Source organism: Typopeltis vanoorti, chromosome 14 (assembly GCF_054136105.1).
Source record: "Typopeltis vanoorti isolate ZY-2024b chromosome 14, IOZ_Tvanoo_1.0, whole genome shotgun sequence".
Classification (NCBI taxonomy): domain Eukaryota; kingdom Metazoa; phylum Arthropoda; class Arachnida; order Uropygi; family Thelyphonidae; genus Typopeltis; species Typopeltis vanoorti.
In genome coordinates this window covers 26,311,468-26,337,271 of record NC_143562.1, presented here as the reverse complement: position 1 = coordinate 26,337,271, position 25,804 = coordinate 26,311,468, and the positions used below count along the sequence as shown (strand labels likewise).

Below are 25,804 nucleotides of genomic sequence, written 5' to 3'. Positions count from 1 at the left end.
CTGGGTTAAGGATTTTTTGGAGGGGGTAGCCGTTGGCTGAGAAAGTGTCACGGATGTGATTTAGTTCAGTGGTTAGGGATTGATCATTAGAACAGATTATTTTTGCCCTGTTGAATAATGTTTTAATAACTCCATAAAACAGTGTGATGCTTTGGTGATGTTTTGGTGATGCATGTCTTCCAGATCATCTGTGGAACTCCCTGGACTATAGCAACAACCAACTATATATTTTGTCTTACTGGCCTTAATCTCACACCAGATTATTTCAAGTGAACACCTACTCTCCCACCTGTTTCCTGTTCTTTTTGGTTGCAATTCATCTGCTATCATCATCAGTACTCCCCCCCCCCCCATCCTATCTTCCTGAAAATACTAAACCCTTCACATTCAGTCCCTGTAACTACATCATCTGCTGTTAGCCACGTCTCACTAATGTCTGTAACTTCTGGCAAGGTTGCACTGACCAATGTCAGAAACTCCTCCCTCTTGTTCCTGATACTTCTGGCATTGTCTTTTTTGATTTCAGGAGTGAACAATCAAGCAACTTGCAACTTCCTTATTATAAGAGTTGAAAACTTTCACTCTTGCTAGGTTCTGCCAATATCTTTTGATATGTTTCAGTACTTATTGATCTTATAAAGACAGATGAGGAGAAAAAAATGAAAAAACCTTTTACTTCACTGGGAGGACACTGAAAAACATCCGTCTCCCCCCCCCCTCTCTTTTTTTAGGTGTAGGGGTAGGGATAGTAGCCTTTTTTCAAATTAATGAACTTCAAAATAGGCACTGTCAGTTGACTTTATGTTGATTTATTATTTAATGGATAGAATGTGTCTTTTTTTAATAGAGCCTTTCTTTACATGCATTTTTAAGTTATCCAAAAATTTCCTGGTGAGTTTCTTAATAATTTCTTGTTCCAGTTATTCCTCTTATGCAACATTTATATTGACTAAATGTAATTTATTCATTTTGTTTTTATTTTCCTGTTGTTTTTAGCATTTGTTTAATTAATCTTTATAATTTTTCAGATCAAAGCATAAGAAAAGGAAAATAGATGTTGAAGTAGGTTTAATCAATAACTTTTTTTATTTATTTGTTAATTGTGTGTGTGTGTGTGCATGTGTCATTTACCCATATTCCAAAAGTTACCATTAGTTTTGCTATTCTTAAGTCATAAAATTTAAAAAAATACATGTTAAATACACATAATAGGCTTGCAGTTGTTTTTTTCAACCATTGTGAAACTTGAATTTATTTTATTTATTTATTTTTTCCCTTAAGCCACTTAAAGAGGTTGAGTAATAGTAAGTTATAATTATTAGTAAATATGTATGCTCTCTAAATAATTTATAAATGCAAATAAAAATAAAATTAAACTTTCAAATAAAATTGCAAAGTATTAGCAAATTAATACTTCTAAAGTCTATACTAATATTAATACTTCTAAAGTCTATACTGATATTAATACTTCTAAAGTCTATACTAATATTAATACTTCTAAAGTCTATACTGATATTAATACTTCTAAAGTCTATACTGATATTAATACTTCTAAAGTCTATACTAATATTAATACATCTAAAGTCTGTACTGATATTAATACTTCTAAAGTCTATACTAATGACATCATCAGGGATATCTTATCCCGATGATACTGTAAAATGGAGTATAAAATAATACTCTTGGATAAGTTTGTACTGAACCTATACTATGCATAGGTTCAATTAAAGTTTGCAGAATTCTTTAACTAAATTAAATAACTATTACAACAAACTTCCACAAAAAGCAACAATAAAAAGACAAAGACTGAAAATAGACAGGAACATTGAAAACAAAAGCTACATCCTGAATGAGGAAACCTATAGAACAAGTAAAATATTCATTATTTTAGGTGCCACTTTTAGTGAAGATGGTAAATTGAATATGGAAATAAACAACAGAATAAGGAAATCTAGTATGGTAGCAATTCATCTGAATGACTCTTTATGAAATAAGAGAGAAATTTGTCAAAACACTAAAGCAGCTATATACAAGACAGTGTTCAGAGTTGGATTAAAAGTAAAACAGTTGATCAAAGACTGAAGACCACAGAGATGTGAGATCTGAGAAAAATTAGGGATGTAAACAAATGGCATCAATGGCAGAATCATATTAAAAATGAAGATATTAGGAAAGAAGGAACTTTACATTGTTAGCATCTAGCAATGTGTGAGTGAGCAAAGCAACAGGTGTTTGATTCCAGGATACCAGATAAAAGATCTATAATAAATTTAGTTTAATCCTTTTTTATCCAAGTGTAAGCAAACAAAGTTTGCGCCTGAAAATATCTTCAGGACTGAGGCAACTCGTAGCAAAGGTGGACCAAGCTCTCATCACTCCTTGTCTCAGTATCTCCCATAATGCAAAGCACATCTCTTTGCAGACATGTATAATGCTATGCATTAAGGGAAGGGCCACTACCCAGACCAGTTTCGACCTTTATTGAGGTCTCGTCAGTGGGAGGCAGAAGCAATGGAGAGGTCATATTTACCTATACGAGTTGCCAAAGGTGTACCACTGTGTTATTAAATTACTCTGGATTTAGAGAAAGATGTTGGAAGTTTATTTTGAACTTGGTTAGATTATAATAAATTTAGTTTAATCCTTTATCCAAGTGTAAGCAAACAAAGTTTGCATCTGAAAATATCTTCAGGACTGAGGTAACTCGTAGTAAAGGTGGACCACTCTCATCATTCCTTGTCTCATTATCTCCCATTGCCTCAGTCCTGAAGATATTTTCAGGCACAAACTTTGTTTGCTTACACTTGGATAAAGCATTAAACTAAATTTATTATAGTCTAACCAAGTGCAAAATTAACTTCCAAGATAAAAGATCTAGAGTAAGACAGAGATAGGTAGATTGATGCAGCTAGAAGTGCTTTCGAAGATCTCACAATATCGGAGTTAGGAGAGACAGCAGACTAATTTTTAGGAAAATTGTCAATTAAGAAGTTAGCAATAATGTGACCTTTCATATAGTGCTATCATAATATCCTTGTGCAACCCTTGAAGGTGTATATACATATATATATATATATATATATATATATATCAGGAATTTGATTATGATGATGCATAGGTGAACAGGAGAGACCTGAAGTTTAAAAGAGCACTATGTTTACCACAGTTGAAAGATAATGTTTTCTAGTAGTATTGCTTATTCTCTGTAGTGCATTTGGAAAGACTTCAATTTAAATCCTGTCTAGAACATAAGGAATTTTTATAAGAGCTTTTCAGTTGAAGATGAGTTAGCAGTCTCATATGAAGGTGTTAGATTTTGTCCCCTCCTGTAAACTTTTTTTTCATCCTACAAAACAAGCAAACCATCTAGAATATATAAAATCAACAGATAATATACTGATCAAATTCTTGTTTTACTTAGGCAATTACTAATTTAACTTTGGCTGATGAATGGGCTCAACAACCTCTTTAATTCCTCTCCATGCGGGTGCACCTGTTTGTGGTGGAGAAGGGAGGCCTTTCAGTGGTGGGACTGATCATTTCCATTTTCTTCTTTTGCACTTTTCTTCCCATATTCTTCACACAACTTCTCTCTCTCTCTCTTTAGTCTTTTTACTTGCCCATTCTCCAGATCACTATCACTGGGATCCAATGCTACATTTGCCATGTGGTGTAACTATAATCATCCTGAAAGAGGTATCCTAGTGGCATTCATGCACTACTTTGGTCCCTTCTTAGACAGGATGGATTGCTCAACCTCATCCCATCCAAGATTGATAAACTAGTGCACACTTGCCTTCAAGATTAACATTGTTACAACAAGTTCTCCAATGGGCTATGGATAGAATCCAAGGCTTGCTGTGGTGGTGTCAGTATGCATCCAGGATAACCCTGGCATTCTGCTTCTGAGCTAAGTCATTACTTACCCACTAGGCATTTGAAAGCTCCAGCTGAATCAGTTCCCCCTTTTGAACATGACTCTGTCATCATCATCAAATTTATCTTTTATTTTCATAAGCTCCAACCATGCTCAGAAACCAGACAACAAACTAGGTTCGACGTGAAATAATTTGTTCTACCAGTGAACATCCAGTCAGGTAAATGTCATCCTCCTTTATCCAGAAAGGGTTGGAATAATTCTCAAAATCATTTTTAAAAAAACTAATCAGGAGATATCTTCCTTGAAACAAGGAAGATATCTCCTTTGAAAAAAACATTCAGAATAACTCCATGCAACATCTATTGAGGCAGTACCATTTTGTGACCTCCCATCCATGAAAGGTTGTAAACCTGTGGTATGTTAGTGGGTATGCTAAGAATTTTGTTCTTATTATTTTTTAATTTTTTAGATTTTTTGTATTTATTTATTTTTTTGCATTATCCAGTAACCTTGCTCTAGAGATTAATCATATAACTTTTTCAAGACACTTCAGGCTTCCAGTAAGCAGGACAGTGGTCTCATTCTGAGTAATGAAGTTCATCTTCCACCTACAGACAATCATAAAATCCATGCCTACACTGGAATATGAACCCACATCCTTTTGGCTGAAGAGTGGACATGCTAATCACTCAGCCACCATGCACATGGAGTTTGTGATTGTCTTTAGGTGAGAAGTGAATTGCATCATCACCTGGTATGAGACTGTGACAAAATTTCTCCCTGTTAATTGGAAGCTTGAAGTGGCTTGAAAAAGTGAATCTCTCAATAAAACATTAAACTATTCTGGAGGGTGATATAGAGTTGGGATTTCCTCAGTATTCAGACAAGGAGATTTGTTCTGAATTGAATGTGCAAACTTCGTTTACTTACACTTGGATAAAGGATTAAACCAAGTATATAATTTCTTGGTATCTTTAATTTATAGTATAACCAAGTGGAAAAACTTCTAACACAAATATCAGAGTTCTAAGGAACATAATGTGACTGAAGTGATGACACCAGTGTTGGTAGAATCACACCGAAACTGAAATTATTAGAAGGGAACTTGGCATCATTAGTTCAAGAACATGTGCATGCAGAGTTAAGCTAAGGTGGTATGGTCACTTTAAACAGAATGGAAGAGAGAACCAAAGCAAGGGTTTGCCAGGGTGGTAAGAAAAATACTTAAAAGAAGACCTATTGTAGATAGATCAATGTAGTTATTAGTGCTTTTGAAGCCCAAGTGAGATTGGAGAATATTGTAGTTTTGACAATAATTTTCAATAAAAGTATTGATAGGATGCTAATGATATAAACTTAATTTTGTAGTACTGTCACAGTATCCTATATGCCTCCTAAGGATATATATATATGGGTCAAAGCTATATAACTGAGAGGAGACCTCCACATAGCCTTTAAAGGAATGCGGAGAACCGACCAGGGCTTCTGACCTAATGTCCAATCCTCACCTTCTCGTGGTGCACCCTGTTGGGTATCTACTTGGATACTGAACGGACGAGGATGGGCTGGCAATTTGGGATTTAGCCGACCAAATTGTATTCTTATTGGTTAAACCAAAATATAGAATGATGGTACAACATGACAAAATTTCATGCCGGCTGGGGCGTCGCCCGGTTAAACAAGGCCCCCGTTGTCTTCGCCAGGGAACCAGGGCGAACAGCGAAAAGTCAGCTACTGGAACAAATCTGAAAATAAACCCAACTCAACATCACCAGAGTTAAAGATCGGTACTATCAACGTAAGAAGCCTGAATGGCAAAGAAATGGAGCTAGCTGAGGAATTAGATAAGTACCAGATCGACATAATAGGGGTGACTGAAACAAAAAAGACCAAAACTGGTGAGCTCTTTCTGAGCAATAAATACAAAATGTTATATTCAGGCAATGACAATCAAGGAAAAGAAGGAGTAGCCATAGTATTCAACACAAAATACGAGGCTAATCTTCTTGAATGGCAGGCAGTCTCAAGTAGAGTAATGTGGGCAAATATGAGAATGGAGAACTGGACAATGAGACTTATTTGTGCCTATGGTCCCACAGAAGGTTCTACTAAGGTAGAAGTGGAGGAATTTTTTGAGGCTTTAGAAAAAGCAACTGACAGAATGAAAAATGAAAAGTTGGTCCTTGTTGGGGATCTAAATAGCAGAGTAGGAAATGATTGTCAGACATACAAAAATATTTTGGGAAAATTTGGAGAAAAGAGCAAAGCTAATAATAATGGCAAATATCTGTTGGATTTCTGCTCAGGACATGGACTGGTCATTACTAATACCATGTTCCAACATAAAAATATGCACAAATTCACATGGAGAGAAGAGGCTAGGAATAAGAAAAGTCTCATTGACTATGTTATTGTTGATAGTGATGTTTTCTTCCTGGTGCAGGACACCAGAGTGTACAGAGGATTTGAAATTGGAAGTGATCACTATTTAGTCTTGAGCAGGATAAAATTGAATTTCATATTGAAAAGAATAACATGTAAGAAAGTTTTAAAGCGAATAAAAGTTGAGCAGCTCTCAGATGTCAACTGTAGACTAAAATACACAAAGATTATTGAAGAAAAAATGAAAGAGTTTGAGAACAGGAACCAAACCTTGGAGATTCAGTGGCAAACTCTGAAGAAAACATTGATTGATTCTGCCAGAGAGGCATGTGGTGAGGTTGTTTGTAAGGATAAAAAAATCAGAACTCCCTGGTGGACACAGGAAGTTAAAGAGGCAGTGAAGGAAAAGAAGAAAGCATACCAAAAGTTCCTGGCAAATAAGTCAGCTTTTGCTCTTAGAGAATATAGAGACAAATGCAAGAATGCTAAACACTGTGTAAAACTAGCTAAACAAAAGTCATGGGAGGACTTTGGCAAGAATATAGAAAATAAATATCAAGAAGGTGGCAAAATATTCTGGACGTTGTTGAAGAAACTTAAGAATGGAGGAAAGAGTGCTGTAAAAGGAATTAGAGATGATAAAGGTGACATGAAAACGGGAGAAAAAGATATCCTTGAAGTATGGAGTAATTACTTTGAAAAACTGCTCAATGAAACAAGCAGTGATGACAGCACAGTGGTAAAAAACACTGACCAGGCATGCAGTCAGGAATACATATCCATACTTGAAGTAGAAAAAGCCATCAAAGGCTTGAAATGTGGAAAGGCAGCAGGAGTAGATGATATTCGACCAGAAATGCTGAAGTATGGTGGTATAAGAGTATTACAGTGGCTGCACTGCATAGTTCAGAAAGCTTGGACAGAGGGACGAATTCCCGATGATTGGAGTAGAGCTCTCATAGTACCCATATATAAAAAGGGAAATAAAACTGAATGTGAGAATTACAGAGGTATTTCTCTACTGAGTGTTCCTGGCAAGATCTATGCAAGTATACTTGAGAAACGGTTGAGAAGAATTGTGGAAGAAAAGCTTGGTGAAGAACAAGCTGGATTCAGGCCAAATAGAGGCTGTCAGGATGAGATCTTCACTTTACGACAAATAGTCGAGAATGCATGGGAATATAACAGAGATCTGTATTTAAGTTTTGTCGATCTGGAAAAGGCATATGACAAGGTGCCAAGAGAGAAGCTATTCAATATGCTGCAGTTATATGGTGTGAATGGGGCATTATACCAAGCAATACTTAGTCTTTATTTGAGTTGTAAGTCAGCAGCCAGAATTGAAGGAAGTACAGGAAGATGGTTTAATGTTAAATCTGGTATGAGACAAGGATGTACATTATCCCCTCTGTTATTCATTATCTATATGGATCACATTATGAAGGAAAGTGGTATTAAACATGATATCAAAATTGGAGATGTTAATGTCAGCTCTTTGCTTTATGCAGATGATGTTATACTTCTAAATAAATCTGCTACAAGTCTGCAAGATTCTCTGACTAAATTGAATAGCTGTTGTAATAGATATGGTATGAAGGTCAGCAATAAAAAGACAAAGACAATGAAAATAGGCAGAATCATTGAAAATGTCAACTGTGTTGTGAATGGAGAACCTGTGGAACAAGTAAAACATTTCAGCTATTTAGGCACGATTTTTACTGAAGATGGTAAATTAAATATAGAAATAGACAACAGAATCAGCAAAGCTGGTATGGTGGGAAGTCAATTGAATAAATTCATATGGAATAAGAGAGAAATTAGTCGGAACACTAAATTAGCTGTATACAAGACAGTGTTCAAACCAGTTTTAACTTATGGATCTGAGAGCTGGGTCAGCAGTAAAACACTTCACCAAAGACTAGAGACCACAGATATGAGAGTCCTGAGAAAGATTATAGGCGTGAACAGATGGCAACAATGGCAATATCATATTAAAAACGAGGATATTAGGAAAGAACTTGACATTGTCAGCATCCAGGAATGCGTTAGCAGAGCTAATCTCAGGTGGTATGGTCACTTAAATAGAATGGGCGAGGAAAGATTAGCAAAACAAGTGTTCTCTGCCAGGGTGGCAGCAAAACGACCCAGAGGAAGGCCAAGATATAGGTGGATTGATACGATACAAAGTGCTTTAGACGATAGAAATATAAGATCTGATAATGTTGGAGTCTTGACAAGTAACAGACTGATTTGGAGGAAAATTGTAGATAGGAAATTAATAATGATGTAATTGTTTTCATGTAGTACTATCATATCCTGTACACCCCTTGAGGGTACATGGCAGGAATTTGATGATGATGATGATATATATACTATCAGAAAACAATAATGAGTATGTGCCATATTACTTCCATATATTCTGCATTGTTTAAGGCTCATGACAGTGTTTCTGCATGTTATTTATGTTTCACAGGGTAGAGACCATGGTGGAAGCCCTCTCCTCACTGTTAGCAAAAGTGCCCCACCTGAAATATCAACCACTCTTGCCCAGTGTTTTTTAACATCCTTGAAATGCTGGGAACTGCTTCATAGTCATCCTTCATTAAAAAAAGGTATGTTTTTACTACTTTAAAAATAATAATTTTCAGATATTATTTAAAGAACTTTTCTGTTTGTTTACCAAAATTCTTATTTACTGAAATAAGACAGGTTCTTATTAACTGAAATTTGTACATATTAAAATCACATCAGAAACTATTTCAAGTTTATTTTTTATCTTCAAATTATATGACTTTGAAAAATGTTGTTTGAAAAATTGTGACAGAAAAATGTTGAAGTAAATTTGCAAAGCCAGAAATAAATATCTTAATAATAACTTGAGTTAGTAATTCAACTGATACATTAACAAAAGTTTGTGTGTGTGTGTGTGGTGTGGTGTGTGTCACAATAAGTTATTATATGTATTCTCTACACTACTTAGAGATTGTTCTTACAAACAAAAAATATGCATCATTTATGTTTAATACCTAAATAATTTTTTAAATTATTGTTATTTAGAATGAGTGTTCCAAAATCATCTTCAGTAGCTTTTACTTTATACATTTGAACTTAGGCATAATTTTGGACAACTGTTTGAAACCAAAAGACTTGTCCAGTTATCTTCAAAACACATGACAAGCACACCACATCTAACTAATTCAAAAAGTTGTTCTAGGCTGGTTATTATCTCACTCTGCAAGCTCAGCCTGATTCCAGATGGCCACTTTAGTTAATCCCGAGACACATCATCAAGCAGTTGAAGCTGAACCAGTTGCTCTTAGATTATTGGCCAAACTTGTTTATCAGGTTATATAATTATTGTAATTATCTTTATCAACTGAAGCACTACTGAAAAGGTCTGCATAAACTGACATCAGAATTTGCTGAGTATCATGTTGATGTTTCTAGAAAATTGTTTGCCTGTCCTTAGGATAAATGGATTGCCTCAATAAAAATTGGCCTACTTCAACAATTTGAACAAAGAAAAATCAGGGGATTACCTGAATAAATCAGCACTTTCTGTTCCAGCAAGAAACCATTTCAATAATGAGATTGTGTTATATACAAAATTTGGAGAGTATAATCCTCTTTGAACTGGTTCCAGTATGGTTTCTCAGCAACTTGTATGAATATATACTGTTATACGTGAGCACTGGAAAGTTGAAAGCAGATACATCACCAAGACAACACCAGACTGCATCAGTCAAATACTCTTCCCCCCCCCCCCCCCCAAAAAAAAAAAAACCTGTTGCAATTTGATTAGCACTTGTTCCACACAATGGAACTAATAACAATTGAATAAAGTGTTGAAGCTGAAGTGGTGAAGGCTTTAAACAACGTGAAAAGGTTCACGATTGTCTCTAGAGTATCAAATCCTTTTACTCTACTCACAGTACCAGTACTAATGTACTATCAGTTTACAGCATTTCTTGGGTAGGATTAACATTTAAAGGGAAAAAAAAGTAAGATACCTGAGCATTATTTAGAAGAGCCCATCACTTATAACAAATCCATGCAGCTTTTCTACTATAAAAAGACTCACTCATCTCAACATTTTTTAAGTATCTCTTCATAAAATCTTGATAAATTTCAGGATTTGCAAGTTCCTCTCCATCAGGTTTTTTTTTCCCTCTTTATCTTGATTGCGTGCATTAGACTCAGTTTTTCATTTTTTTCTTAACACTAGAAATTATATTCTTCATGGAACATGAACACAATACCAGGCAGCTGGATTTTTCTGCTTACTGTTATGAATTATCATAATCAAATTTCTGATATTACCCTCAAAGGATATACAGAATACATGAAAAGTTTACCTTATTACTAATTTCTGTGAACAGTTTTCCTCTAAAATAGTCTGTTATTTTGTCAGGACTCCAATTGTCAGATCTTTATATTTCATTCTTCTAAGTTACATATATTTATGTAACTCCCACCTTCAAAAAGATTTTACGTAAGCCTGTATATTCATACTGTGGGTGGGCTAAGAATCTCTTTGGTATTTTTTTTTTTTATTAATTTATGAAAAAATATTTTTTTTCTGTTTTTATTTATTTTTTCATAGTCTACTCTGCTCTAGAGACTAAATGGGGAAACTTTTTCAAGCCACTTCAGGCCTCCAGTAATCAGAGTGATTTCTCACACTGGACAGTGAAATTCATCTCTCACCTAATCAAACATCCATCATGCCACATCAGAATTCAAACCCCTAGCCTGTTGTTGGCTGGAGAGCAGATCTGCTAACTACTAAGCCAACCAATTGCATCAATCCACATAGATTTTGGTCTTCTTCTGTGGTCTTTTTCCTACCATTTTTGCATCAACACCTGTTGTGTTGATCTTTCCTTTTGCATTCTGTTTAAGATCACACAATCTGTGATTAGCTCTGCTCACTCATTCCTATATATATATACTAACAATGGCAAGTTCCTTTCCATTATTTTCATTTTTAATACAATTCTGCCATTGATACTATCTGTTAATTTTCCTAATTTTTCTCAGAACTCTCATATTTATAGTCTCTAGTCTTTCAAACCATTAAAATTGGTTTGAACACTGTCTTGTATACAGCTTTTTTTTTTTAGCATTCTGACTTATTTCTCTCTTATTCCACATAAATTTATTCACTTGACTCCCACCAGCTTTGCTACTTCTGTTGTCTATTTTCATTTTTGATTTATGATTTTCACTAAAAAGTTTGCCTAAATGCTGTGAACTGAGTGTTATCCAAATAGGTTTGGGAAATAGCATTTTTAAATAAGGATTTTCCACATAATAAAGACTCCTAGAATGATTCTCTTCCATGACACACAAGTATGTGCCAAAGTGGCACCATTATGTATCAGATACAGGACTGACTTAACAGATAGGCTAGGCAAGCTACATCCCTGCATGTAATGCAAGGACTCTGCTTCATTATAGATAATTAAAATTTACTCGGGGTGCTTAAGGGTCAAAGCTGTATAACTGAGAGGAGACCTCCACATAGCCTTTAAAGGAATGCGGAGAACCGACCAGGGCTTCTGACCTAATGTCCAATCCTCACCTTCTCGTGGTGCACCCTGTTGGGTATCTACTTTGATACTGAACGAACGAGGATGGGCTGGCAATTTGGGATTTAGCCGACCAAATTGTATTCTTATTGGTTAAACCAAAATAAAAAATGATGGTACAACATGACAAAATTTCATGCCGGCTGGGGCGTCGCCCGGTTAAACAAGGCCCCTGTTGTTTTCGCCAGGGAACCAGGGCGAACAGCGAAAAGTCAGCTACTGGAACAAATCTGAAAACAAACCCCAACTCAACATCACCAGAGTTAAAGATCGGTACTATCAACGTAAGAAGCCTGAATGGCAAAGAAATGGAGCTAGCTGAGGAATTAGATAAATACCAGATCGACATAATAGGGGTGACTGAAACAAAAAAGACCAAAACTGGTGAGATCTTTCTGAGCAATAAATACAAAATGTTATATTCAGGCAATGACAATCAAGGAAAAGAAGGAGTAGCCATAGTATTCAACACAAAATACGAGGCTAATCTTCTTGAATGGCAGTCAGTCTCAAGTAGAGTAATGTGGGCAAATATGAGAATGGGAAACTGGACAATGAGACTTATTTGTGCCTATGGTCCCACAGAAGGTTCTACTAAGGTAGAAGTGGAGGAATTTTTTGAGGCTTTAGAAAAAGCAACTGACACGATGAAAAAGGAAAAGTTGGTCCTTGTTGGGGATCTAAATAGTAGAGTAGGAAATGATTGTGAGACATACAAAAATATTTTGGGAAAATTTGGAGAAAAGAGCAAAGCTAATAATAATGGCAAATATCTGTTGGATTTCTGCTCAGGACATGGACTGGTTATTACTAACACCATGTTCCAACATAAAAATATGCACAAATTCACATGGAGAGAAGAGGCTAGGAATAAGAAAAGTCTCATTGACTATGTTATTGTTGATAGTGATGTTTTCTCCCTGGTGCAGGACACCAGAGTGTACAGAGGATTTGAAATTGGAAGTGATCACTATTTAGTCTTGAGCAGGATAAAATTGAATTTCATATTGAAAAGAATAACATGTAAGAAAGTTTTAAAGCGAATAAAAGTTGAGCAGCTCTCAGATGTGAACTGTAGACTAAAATACAGAAATATTATTGAAAAGAAAATGAAAGAGTTTGAGAACAGGAATCAAACCTTGGAGATTCAGTGGCAAACTCTGAAGGAAACATTGATTGATTCTGCCAGAGAGGCATGTGGTGAGGTTGTGTGCAAGGATAAAAAAATCAGAACTCCCTGGTGGACACAGGAAGTTAAAGAGGCAGTGAAGGAAAAGAAGAAAGCATATCAAACGTTCCTGGCAAATAAGTCAGCTTTTACTCTTACAGAATACAGAGACAAATGTAAGAAAGCTAAACAGTGTGTAAAACTAGCTAAACAAAAGTCATGGGAGGACTTTGGCAAGAATATAGAAAATAAATATCAAGAAGGTGGCAAAATATTCTGGAGGTTGTTGAAGAAGCTTAGGAATGGAGGAAAGAGTGCTGTAAAAGGAATTAGAGATGATAAAGGTGAAATGAAAACAGGAGAAAAAGATATCCTTGAAGTATGGAGTAATTACTTTGAAAAACTGCTAAATGAAACAAGCAGTGATGACAGCACAGTGATAAAAAACACTGACCAGGCATGCAGTCAGGAATACATATCCATACTTGAAGTAGAAAAAGCCATCAAAGGCTTGAAATGTGGAAAGGCAGCAGGAGTAGATGATATTCGACCAGAAATGCTGAAGTATGGTGGTATAAGAGTCTTACAGTGGCTGCACTGCATAGTTCAGAAAGCCTGGACAGAGAGACGAATTCCCGATGATTGGAGTAGAGCTCTCATAGTACCCATATATAAAAAGGGAAATAAAACTGAATGTGAGAATTACAGAGGTATTTCCCTACTGAGTGTTCCTGGCAAGATCTATGCAAGTATACTTGAGAAATGGTTGAGAGGAATTGTGGAAGTAAAGCTTGGTGAAGAACAAGCTGGATTCAGGCCAAATAGAGGCTGTCAGGATCCGATCTTCACTTTACGACAAATAGTCGAGAAAGCATGGGAATATAACAAAGATCTGTATTTAAGTTTTGTCGATTTGGAAAAGGCATATGACAAGGTGCCAAGAGAGAAAGCTATTCAATACGCTGCAGTTATATGGTGTCAATGGGGCATTATATCAAGCAATACTTAGTCTTTATTTGAGTTGTGAGTCAGCAGTTAGAATTGAAGGAAGTACAGGAAGATGGTTTAATGTTAAATCTGGTGTGAGACAAGGATGTACATTATCCCCTCTGTTATTCATTATCTATATGGATCACATTATGAAGGAATGTGGTATTAAACCTGATATCAAAATTGGAGGTGTTAATGTCAGCTCTTTGCTTTATGCGGATGATCTTATACTTCTAAATAAATCCGCTACAAGTCTGCAAGATTCTCTGACTAAATTGAATAGCTGTTGTAATAGATATGGTATGAAGGTCAGCAATAAAAAGACAAAGACAATGAAAATAGGCAGAATCATTGAAAATGTCAACTGTGTTGTGAATGGAGAACCTGTGGAACAAGTAAAACATTTCAGCTACTTAGGCACAATTTTTACTGAAGATGGTAAACTAAATATAGAAATAGACAACAGAATCAGCAAAGCTGGTATCGTGGGAAGTGAATTGAATAAATTCATATGGAATAAGAAAGAAATTAGTCGGAACACTAAATTAGCTGTATACAAGACTGTGTTCAAACCAATTTTAACTTATGGATCTGAGAGCTGGGTCGGAAGTAAAACACTTGACCATAGACTAGAGACCGCAGATATGAGAGTCCTGAGAAAGATTAGAGGCGTGAACAGATGGCATCAGTGGCAATATCATATTAAAAATGAGGATATTAGGAAAGAACTTGACATTGTCAGCATCCAGGAATGCGTTAGCATAGCTAATCTCAGATGGTATGGTCACTTAAATAGAATGGGAGAGGAAAGATTAGCATAACAAGTGTTCTCTGCCAGGTTGACAGGAAAACGACCCAGAAGAAGACCAAGATATAGGTGGATTGATACGGTACAAAGTGCCTTAGACGATAGAAATATAAGATCTGATAATGTTGGAGTCTTGACAAGTAACAGACTGATTTGGAGGAAAATTGTAGATAGGAAGTTAGTAATGATGTAATTTTTTCATGTAGTACTGTCATATCCTGTACACCCCTTGAGGGTACATGGCAGGAATTTGATGATGATGATGATGATGATGGATGTTTATTACATAGATATCTGTTGTTCATTGCGTATACTTTCTAAAAGTATAAAAAATGCTTTATTGCCAATTTTTTAATAGCTTGTTAAATTCTTATCAAAATCTTAAAAAATTTATAAAAAGAGAACATCATGCAGTATGCACGTGTGTGCATGTGCGCACGCACACTCTGTTTGAGTGAAGCTTATTTCTTCCACTCCAAATAAACACATCTCTTTTACATTTGTTTAATGTTTCAAAAAAAAAAAGCACACTTATCAATTTGCACCAAAAAACAGCCTACATACATAAAACACACAAATCATAACCAGTTCTGCAAAACCCAGAACTAGACAAATATGAGATTTGTCATTTGGTTATATGAAGTACTCAATAATTGAGGTTCAGATAATACAGTTCTCTGTAATAACATACACTTAGTCATATATTACTATCATAGTGTTGTGAATACCTCTTGAGGGTATATATTAGTGATTTCCTGATAATAATAAGTGATAATACTCTGTTTTGTAAAACTCTTAAGGAACTCTAAAAATAAAATATTTTTAGAAAAGAAATTAGAAATCAAAGTTAAGTAATCTGAGAATATTTGATTGGGTCTTGAAATTATTCTGAAGCCTTTTCCATGTGTATGTGATGTTTCAGTGCTATTTTTAACTGATTTGAGAATTATATGCAAATTATGCTTGCATTAATAACATGGAAAACAATAGTCACTTTTTGATAGGATGTTGTTTATTCAGTCACTATCAAGCTTATATGTTTTTTACTTTAATATTATTTCAGTACTAAAACCATGTGAAAATGCTGAATTATTTTGTAAAACTCTTTATTTTTGTCACTTATTTTATTTTTATTCCCTTGCTGTTTCATATAGCTGGCATTGCTAATATTACAGATTAACATCATAAATCTGCCACTGTCAGTACTTGCAATAGCTGAAGTTTAATATTTCACTGCCGCTCTGAATTAGTACTTTTGAAATATCAGTGCTTTGAAATTTTTTAAAAGCATTCCTTTATATTTTATGAATAAAATATTTTTTGAAAAGAATTAGAAGTTAAATGAGTTTTAAAAAAAATTATGTACTTGATCATTGACATGAATTTATCAGTGTGCAATATTTTTCATTCCTGGGAAGTGGTACTTATCTTTTGGCATTGATAAGTAGCCTTTCCTCCTGAAGCTTTATTCTCTTTTTATTTCAGATTGGCTTAATTTTTTGTTATTATTATTATTACAAAAGCAGAAGAGTGGAGTACCTTAAAAAATTAAATCAGTTTGAGAATCATTGTATCAAAATAAAGTTTTTTGGATTTATTTCACTCTACTAGTTTTGCAGACCATTTGGTTTACTTCTTCAGTATTAAATTAAGAAAGATAAAACATACAAAAGAAGGATGTTAAATAAAAAAAACTATTTCTACATCATTGAAAAGATATAATCTATTACATATTCTTATACTGTGAATGATATAAAAATTACTGTTTATATTTAAAATGTTGTAAAAAAAATTGTGTTTGTAGTTTAATCCCAAAGAAGCAGACCAAAGAGTCTACTCTAAAAATGTTGGATTGATTGATTGAACATATCAGTTATTATTGAGGCTTGAAACAACCACAGAAGTCTACATAAAAAATTAAAACTAATAATTTAAAAAGTGAATAGTTGCCATTGTCATTTTTCTTTTTACAAGCTGCTAGTAAATCATTGTTGAACTACTCTGAATCAGATACAGTACTAAGCTCACTGATAAATTAAAGATACCAAAAAATACAACCCTGCTTTGCATTATGGGAAGGGTCACTACCCAGACTGGTTTCAACCTTTATTGAGGTCTCATCATGGGACCCAGACCCAGAGGTGATACAAAGGTTGAGGTAATGCCGAAGTCATAATTTCTTATACAAGTAGCCAAAAGGTGTCACACCTTATTATTAAAATACTCTGGATTATAGAGATAGTTGTAAGTTTTTCCACTTGGTTATACTGGTCTGGGTAGTGACCCTTCCCATAATGCATAGTATTATACATACCCCTAAGGATATGGATATATATACTTTGCATTATGGAATACTAAGGCAAGTGATCTGAAGTCATCAGCTTCTATATACGAGTTGCCCCAGTCCTGAAAATACTTCAGGCACAAAATTTGTTTGCTTACACTTGGATAAAGGATTAAAACCAAGTATAAAATTTCTTGGTATCTTTAATTTGTACTATACCTTTTGGCTACTCATATAAGAAATTATGACTTTGGCATTACTTCAACTTTAGTATCACCTCTGGGTCTGGCTCCCACTGATGAGACCTCAATAAAGGTCGAAACCGGTCTGTGTAGTGACCCTTCCTATAAGGATATGTACTTTGCATTATGGGATACTAAGGCAAGTGATCAACTATATATGAGTTGCCCCAGTCCTGAAAATACTTTGGGTGCAAAATTTGTTTGCTTACACTTGGATAAAAGATTAAACCAAGTATATAATTTCTTGGTATCTTTAGTTTATAGTGTAACCAAGTGGAAAAACTTACAACAGCTATCCCTAATTCAGGGCATTTTAATAATTCCTGAGGTCTGAAGTGATTTTTCCACTTTAGGCTTCAGTAACCAGGGTTCTGAACTTCAAGAACACCAAACAACAAAATTCATTGGCCACTTAAAAAGTAAAGATTGACAGTAAATGTTAATATTTTCCATATTTACTTATATAAAAGCTTTTGTAAAGGAACAATATATGCAACTTTTATCACATAACTGTGCTGCGCTCTGACTATTCTTTGATTATCATTACACTCATTAATTAATATCATTGTATTTTAAAAATATTACATAACACGTTATTTTTATTTGTTTTTCTAGAACTAAACCGTTTATCTCAGCATATTCACATGGATGAATGGCCATGGTTCAAAGAATTTTTTATTGATTCCTTAATTTATCAGGTATGAGTTGAACATGCTTTCAAAATGAGAATATATTTGAGTTTTAAATTATAAATTTTACCAAATATGTGATTTTGTCATACTTAAAAATATATTTGTAACACTTTGGAAATGCGAGTTATTCAAAATTAACAGGAGGCCTAACCAAGCGTTACACAGGCCTGCGATGGAAAAGTTGTCTGAGAAGTACTAATTGATTCTTATAGATTTTTAGGTGTTGAGTTCATAAAAAATAGTAAAAAAATTCCATCACCTACCAATTTTACCAATTTCTGATTTTATCATTTTTATACAAAAGCTTTTGTAAAGGAACAATATATGCAACTTTTATCACATAACTGTGCTGTGCTATGACTCTATTTTTTGATTATCATTACACATTACACTAAGCAGAAAGATGCCACTATCATGGCATCTCTCTGCTCAGCCTGCCTTGGGAAAGTATATGCTAGGTGCTTGGAAAGAAGATGCAGAAGCATAGTTGAGTCAAAGTTACAGGAAGGACAATGTGGCTTTCATTCTTGTAGAAACACAACTGACCAAATCTTCACTTTAAGGCAAGTCTTCGAGAAATTTTGGGAATATGCCAAGAATGTCTACACATGTTTTATAGACTTGGAGAAGGCATATGACCGGGTTCCTCGGGATAAGCTTTGGCAAGTAGTACAGGAGTATGGAGTGGATGGCCAGCTATTAGCTGCCATCAAGTCCCTGTATGAATGCCCAGAGTTTTGTGTCAGGGTAAACAGCACAAAGTCTGAACCTTTCACAGTCTCCGTTGGCCTCTGCCAAGGGTGTGTTCTTTCACCCCTCCTTTTCATAATATTTATGGACCAGATAGGTTTGTAGCTGTTTGTGCAGAAGCTGGAATGAAGATCAGTGTGGCCAAAACTGAAACATTTGTGGTCTCAAGACAACCATCCCAGTGCACTCTACATGTGAGTAGAGCCCCGTCCATATTTATGATAGGCACAGCCGAGGCAGTAAGTGTGTCAGAATTGGAAGATGTAGCATTGGACGTCTGCTTTTTGCAGATGATCTCCAGCAGACCCTGGATAGATTTGTAGCTGTTTGTGCAGAAGCTGGAATGAAGATCAGTGTGGCCAAAACTGAAACATTTGTGGTCTCAAGACAACCATCCCAGTGCACTCCACATATGAGTAGAGCCCCACTGAGGCAGGTGGGGAAGTTTAAATACCTTGGGTCTGTATTCACGAGTGATGGAAAGTGGGACGAAGAGCTGGATACTCGGATTGGCTCAGCAAGCACAATATTGCTTGATCTTGGCCGTTTGGTAGTATTGAAGCTGGAGTTAAGCCAGAAGGCAAAGCTGACTGTCTTCAATACAGTCTATGTCCCCATCCTTACCTATGGTCATAAGAGTTTGGTAATGACTGAAAAAATGCAGACACAAATCCAAGCTGCTGAGGGGTTTGCAGGGCTGACAAGATTCGACAGATTCAGAAGCTCTGCAATTCAGGAAAACCTCAATACTCAACTGTTGCTTCTTCGTGTTGAGAGATCACAGTTACGTTGGTACGGGCACCTGGTTAGAATGCCACAAGAAAGGCTCCCCCAGAAGGCCCTCTTTGCCAAGACAGAGGGTGGAAGGCCATGGACTTGCTGGATAGATTATATCCAAAACCTTGGGTCCCACCAGAACACCTGAGCTTGGTGGCAGAGGATCGTGACCATTGGAAGTTCCTCTTGCAGCTGCTGCCCCCACAATCCAATTAGGAAAGGTGGGCCTTGAAGATGTATGTATGTATGTATCATTTTTATTAGTAGTATTTGGATTTAAATTCAGCACATTGGTATTTATTTTCATTCTCCTTTATTTACAGCTAATTAGTTGTATAAGTGCTTTTTTGAAGTGCCTTTTTATGGTAAATAAAGAAATTTCCACGAAATTTCTCATTCTTAACATAGGAGAGGGAGGACGCAATGCAGATAAAAGTGCAGGTGGCTACTTTGAATCTGATTTGCCGAGATAATGTTCCTGTTGTCTCGGACACATTTTCTTGTGCGATTCTTTAGTTGAACTTTCAACTCGAAGAAGGATGTACGACTTAATGAATATAACTTTTAATTTATGAATGTCTTGGCCAAGGAATTTATTCATGTGTTGTTTCTGATGATTTCTGGAAAAATTAGCCCTTATATTATAATTACATCCCTTTTATTCTTCTTAATCCTTTTCTTTATGAGCATCAAGGAAATTTTTTAAAATAAAGTGTGCCTTCATTATGGATGTTAACACATTAAATAATAAATTACCTTTATATTTTTATTATTTAATTCATTTATTGTAGTACTTAACTATGGTTCTACATCATCCTATAATTACCATAACTTATGCATCTGTTTAAATGTATTAATACAAATTATTTAAACTTAATTAATTTGATTTGTTGAATTTAATGGGTCTGTAGGGATTCTACAAAGATGCAATTACTCAGCTTCATCATCTGCAAAGGACAACTACAAGTGATCACATAAGGGTGAGTCTGCACTTAAAATTAAGCATATTCAGATAAACTATACATGTATGTATACATGAAAAATCAGGAATTTTAACCTTTTCATGTCATTTAAACTTATAGGAAATTATTTACTAATGTTTAGACTTAGAAGATCATGTACTTAAGATTATAAAAATGATTTACACCAAACAGAAAATGCAGCTGTTTAACTCTGAGGATTCTGTAGTGAAAATAAAAAGAGGATTTGACAAGGTTGTATCCTTTCACCAAATCTATTTAATATCTATAGTGATGATGAAAAACATTGAAAAACAAAAAATAGGAATCTCTCAATGCATGGTATGAATGGTATAAAATACAACAATCTTAGATATGTTGATGATTACTATTCTAATAGCAGAAAACCCAAAATAAATTAATCAAATTACTGCAGCTACTAATTGAAAAAGGTAAAGAATTTGGATAAGATATAAATGCAAAAAAGACCAAATTTATGAAAATCTCAAAAGAAAACAGATCTGAGCCAGATATATTCATCAACAATATGAAAATTGAACATACAACAGAATACAAATATTTAGGCACATATTTGACTGCAGATGGAAAGCAAGATAAATAAAAATAAGAACAGCCATAGCTAAAGATGCCTTCTGGAAAAATAAAGATCTGCTCAGGAGTTCTGTGGGCATCGAAATAAAGAAAAGAATGATAAGAACATTAGTGTGGCCAGTTTTTGCATATAGAAGTCATTATCATCATCATCATCAAATTCCTGACATGTACCCTCAAGGGGTGTACAGGATATGATAGTACTACATGAAAAATTTACATCATTACTAACTTCCTATCTACAATTTTCCTCCAAATCAGTCTGTTTCTTGTCAAGACTCCAACATTATCAGATCTTATATTTCTATCGTCTAAGGCACTTTGTACCGTATCAATCCACCTATATCTTGGTCTTCCTCTGGGTCGTTTTCCTGCCAACCTGGCAGAGAACACCTTTTTTGCTAATCTTTCCTCGCCAATTCTGTTTAAGTGACCATAGCACCCAGCTGCGATTAGCTCTGCAAACGCATTCCTGGATGCTCTGGATACTGTTCTTTTCTAATATCCTCGTTTTTAATATGATATTGCCATTGATGCCATCTGTTCACACCTCTAATCTTTCTCAGGACTCTCATATCTGTGGTCTCTAATCTTTGGTCAAGTGTTTTACTTCTGACCCAGCTCTCAGATCCATAAGTTAAAACTGGTTTGAACACTGTCTTGTATACAACTAAGTTAGTGTTCCGACTAATTTCTCTCTTATTCCATATGAATTTATTCACTTGACTTCCTACCATACCACTTTGTTAATTCTGTTGTCTATTTCCATATTTAATTTACCATCTTCACTAAAAATCGTGCCTAAGTAGGTGAAATGTTTTACTTGTTCCACAGGTTCTCCATTCACAACACAGTTGACATTTTCAATGATTCTGCCTATTTTCATTGTCTTTGTCTTTTTATTGCTGACCTTCATACCATATCTATTACAACAGTTATTCAATTTAGTCAGAGAATCTTGCAGACTTGTAGTGGATTTATTTAGAAGTATAACATCGTCCACATAAAGCAAAGAGCTGACATTAACATCTCCAATTTTGATATCATGTTTAATACCACTTTCCTTCATAATGTGATCCATATAGATAATGAATAACAGTGGGGATAATGTAGATCCTTGTCTCACACCAGATTTAACATTAAACTGTCTTCAATTCTAACTGCTGACTTGCAACTCAAATAAAGACTAAGTATTGCTTGATATAATGCTCCATTGACACCATATAACTGTAGCGTATTGAATAGCTTCTCTCTCTCTCTCTCTCTCACGACTTGTCTTATGCCTTTTCCAGATCTACAAAACTCAAATAGAGATCTTTGTTATATTCCCATGATTTCTCCACTATTTGTCGTAAATTGAAGATCTGATCCTGACAGTCTCTATTTGGCCTGAATCCAGCTTGTTCTTCACCAAGCTTTTCTTCTACAATTCTTCGCAACCGTTTCTCACGTATACTCGCATATATCTTACCAGGAAAACTCAGTAGGGAAATACCTCTGTAATTCTAACATTCAGTTTTATTTCCCTTTTTATATATGGGTACTATGAGAGCTCTACTCCAATCATCGGGAATTCGTCCCTCTGTCCAGGCTTTCTGAACTATGCAGTGCTGCCACTGCAAGACTTTTATACCACCATACTTCAGCATTTCTGGTCGAATATCATCTACTCCTGCTGCCTTTCCACATTTCAAGCCTTTGATGGCTTTTTCTACTTCAAGTATGGATATGTATTCCTGACTGCATGCCTGGTCAGTGTTTTTTATCACTGTGCTGTCATCACTGCTTGTTTCATTTAGCAGTTTTTCAAAGTAATTACTCCATACTTCAAGGATATCTTTTTCTCCTGTTTTCATGTCACCTTTATCATCTCTAACTCCTTTTACACTACTCTTTTCTCCATTGCTAAGCTTCTTCAACAACCTCCAAAATATTTTGCCACCTTCTTGATATTTATTTTCTATGTTCTTGCCAAAGTCCTCCCATGACTTTTGTTTGGCTAGTTTTACACAGTGTTTAGCTTTCTTACATTTCTCTCTATATTCTCTAAGAGCAGAAGCTGACTTATTTGACAGGAACTTTTGATATGCTTTCTTCTTTTCCGTCACTGCCTCTTTAACTTCCTGTGTCCACCATGCAGTTCTGATTTTTCTATCTTTGCAGACTACCTCACCACATGCCTCTCTTGGCTGAATCAATAACGGTTTTCTTCAAGGCTTGCCACTGAATCTCTAAAGTTTGGTTCCTGTTCCCAAACTCTTTCATTTTTTCTTCAATAATCTTTGTGTATTTTAGTGTACAGGTGATAAATTCACATCTGAGAGCTGCTAAACTTTTATTCGCTTTAAAACTTTCTTACATGTTATTCTTTTCAATATGAAATTCAATTTTATCCTGCTCAAGACTAAATAGTGATCACTTCCAATTTCAAATCCTCTGTACACTCTGGTGTCCTGCACCAGGGAGAAAACATCACTATCAGCAATAACATAGTCAATGAGACTTTTCTTATTTCTTGCCTCTTCTCTCCATGTGAATTTGTGCACATTTTTATGTTGGAACATGGTGTTAGTAATAACCAGTAGATGTCCTGAGCAGAAATCCAACAGGTATTTGCCATTATTATTAGCTTTGCTCTTTTCTGTAAATTTTCCCAAAATATTTTTGTATGTCTGACAATCATTTCCTACTCTGCTATTTAGATCCCCAACAAGGACCAACTTTTCCTTTTTCATTGTGTCAGTAGCTTTCTGTAGAGCCTCCAAAAATTTCTCCACTTCTACCTTAGTATCACCTTCTGTGGGACCATAGGCACAAATAAGTGTCATTGTCCAGTTCCCCATTTTGATATTTGCCCACATCACTCTACTTGAGACTGCCTGCCATTCAAGAAGATTAGCCTTGTATTTAGTGTTGAATACAATGGCTACTCCTTCTTTTCCTTGATTGTCATTTCATTGCCTGAATATAACATATTTTATTTATTGCCGAGAAAGATCTCACCAGTTTTTGTCTTTTTTGTTTCAGTCACCCCTATTATGTCGTTCTGGTACTTATCTAATTCCTCAGCTTGCTCCATTTCTTTGCTATTCAGGATTCTTATGTTGATAGTACCGATCTTTAACTCTGGTGATGTCAAGTTTTTTTTTTTTTTTCAGATTTGTTCCAGTAGCTGACTTTTTGCTGTTCACCCTGGTTCCCTGGTGAAAACAACGGGAGCCCTTGTTTAACTGGGCGATGCCCCATCCGGCATGAAATTTTGTCATGTTGAACCATCATTTTGTAATTTGGTTTAAGCCAATGAGAATTACAATTTGGTCGGCCAAATCCCAAATTCCCAGCCCATCCTCGCTCGTTCATTATCCAGGTAGATACCCAACAGGGTGCACCACGAGAAGGTGAGAATTGGACATTAGGTCAGAAGCCCTGTTCGGTTCTCCACATTCCTTTAAAGGCTATGTGAGGGTCTCCTCTCAGTTATACAGCTTTGACCCTTAAGCACTCTGTCCTGAAGATACTTCAGGTGTAAACTTTGTTTGCTTATACTTCGATAAAGGATTAAACTAAATATATAATTTATAAGAAATCAAGTTTAGAAAAGGCATAAGAAGACATAATACATACATAAAAGGAATGGGATAAATTTAGTGTGCTAAACATTCTTCTTATTCATGTAACTTCCTCAGTGAGAGGGTGCAGCACCATGTCTTTCCAGTTCTCTCTCTCTGTTGGTGGCTTTCCTTTTTATTTCTGCATAGCCATGTGATCCTGTCCATGATCTTATATCTTCAAGCCATGTCCTTCATTTTTTGCCTCTTGATCCTTTTCCCATAATTTTTTCCTTCTAAAACTGTTAGTATCTTCTGTCCTGCTGTACCTCTCAGTACATATCCTGCTAATCTCATCTTTCTCTGGATCATTTCCTGTAATAAAGATCTCTGTAGGACATCTGTATTTGTTACATGTTCTTTCCATGAGATTTTCAGAGCTCTCCTATAGCACCATTTCAAAGGCCATTATCTGTTTCTTACTCTCTTCTTGAATATCAAGGTCTCACTTCCATTTGTGGGGTGCTTAAGGGTCAAAGCTGTATAACTGAGAGGAGACCTCCACATAGCCTTTAAAGGAATGCGGTTAACCGACCAGGGCTTCTGATCTAATGTCCAATCCTCACCTTCTCGTGGTGCACCCTGTTGGGTATCTACCTGGATACTGAATGAATGAGGATGGGCTGGCCATTTGGAATTTAGCCGACCAAATTGTATTCTTATTGGCCTAAACCAATATACAATGATGGTACAACACGACAAAATTTGATGCTGGATGGGGTGTTGCCCAGTTAAACAAGGCCCCTGTTGTTTTCACCAGGGAACCAGGTTGAACAGCGAAAAGTCAACTACTTGAACAAATCTGAAAACACACCCCCAACTCAACATCACCAGAGTTAAAGATCGGTACTATCAACATAAGAAGCCTGAATGGCAAAGAAATGGAGCTAGCGTAGGAATTAGATAAGTACCAGATCGACATAATAAGGGAGACTGAAACAAAAAAAGAAAAAAACTGGTGGGATCTTTCTGAGCAATAAATACAAAATGTTATATTCAGGAAATGACAATCAAGGAAAGAAGGAGTATCCATAGTATTCAACACAAAATACGAGGCTAAT

General features: G+C 35.5%; 1 protein-coding gene across 1 annotated transcript in view; it reads left to right on the top strand.

Annotated features, from left to right (window-relative positions):
* Window positions 1-25,804, top strand: part of IntS10 (integrator complex subunit 10) — a 212,196-nt gene that overhangs the window by 98,625 nt on the left and 87,767 nt on the right. The window contains exons 11-14 of the mRNA XM_090403768.1: window positions 1,029-1,062; window positions 8,736-8,874; window positions 17,961-18,043; window positions 20,476-20,544. Of these exons, the coding sequence (XP_090259894.1) occupies window positions 1,029-1,062; window positions 8,736-8,874; window positions 17,961-18,043; window positions 20,476-20,544 (325 nt within the window). The remainder of the gene's footprint in view (window positions 1-1,028; window positions 1,063-8,735; window positions 8,875-17,960; window positions 18,044-20,475; window positions 20,545-25,804) is intronic.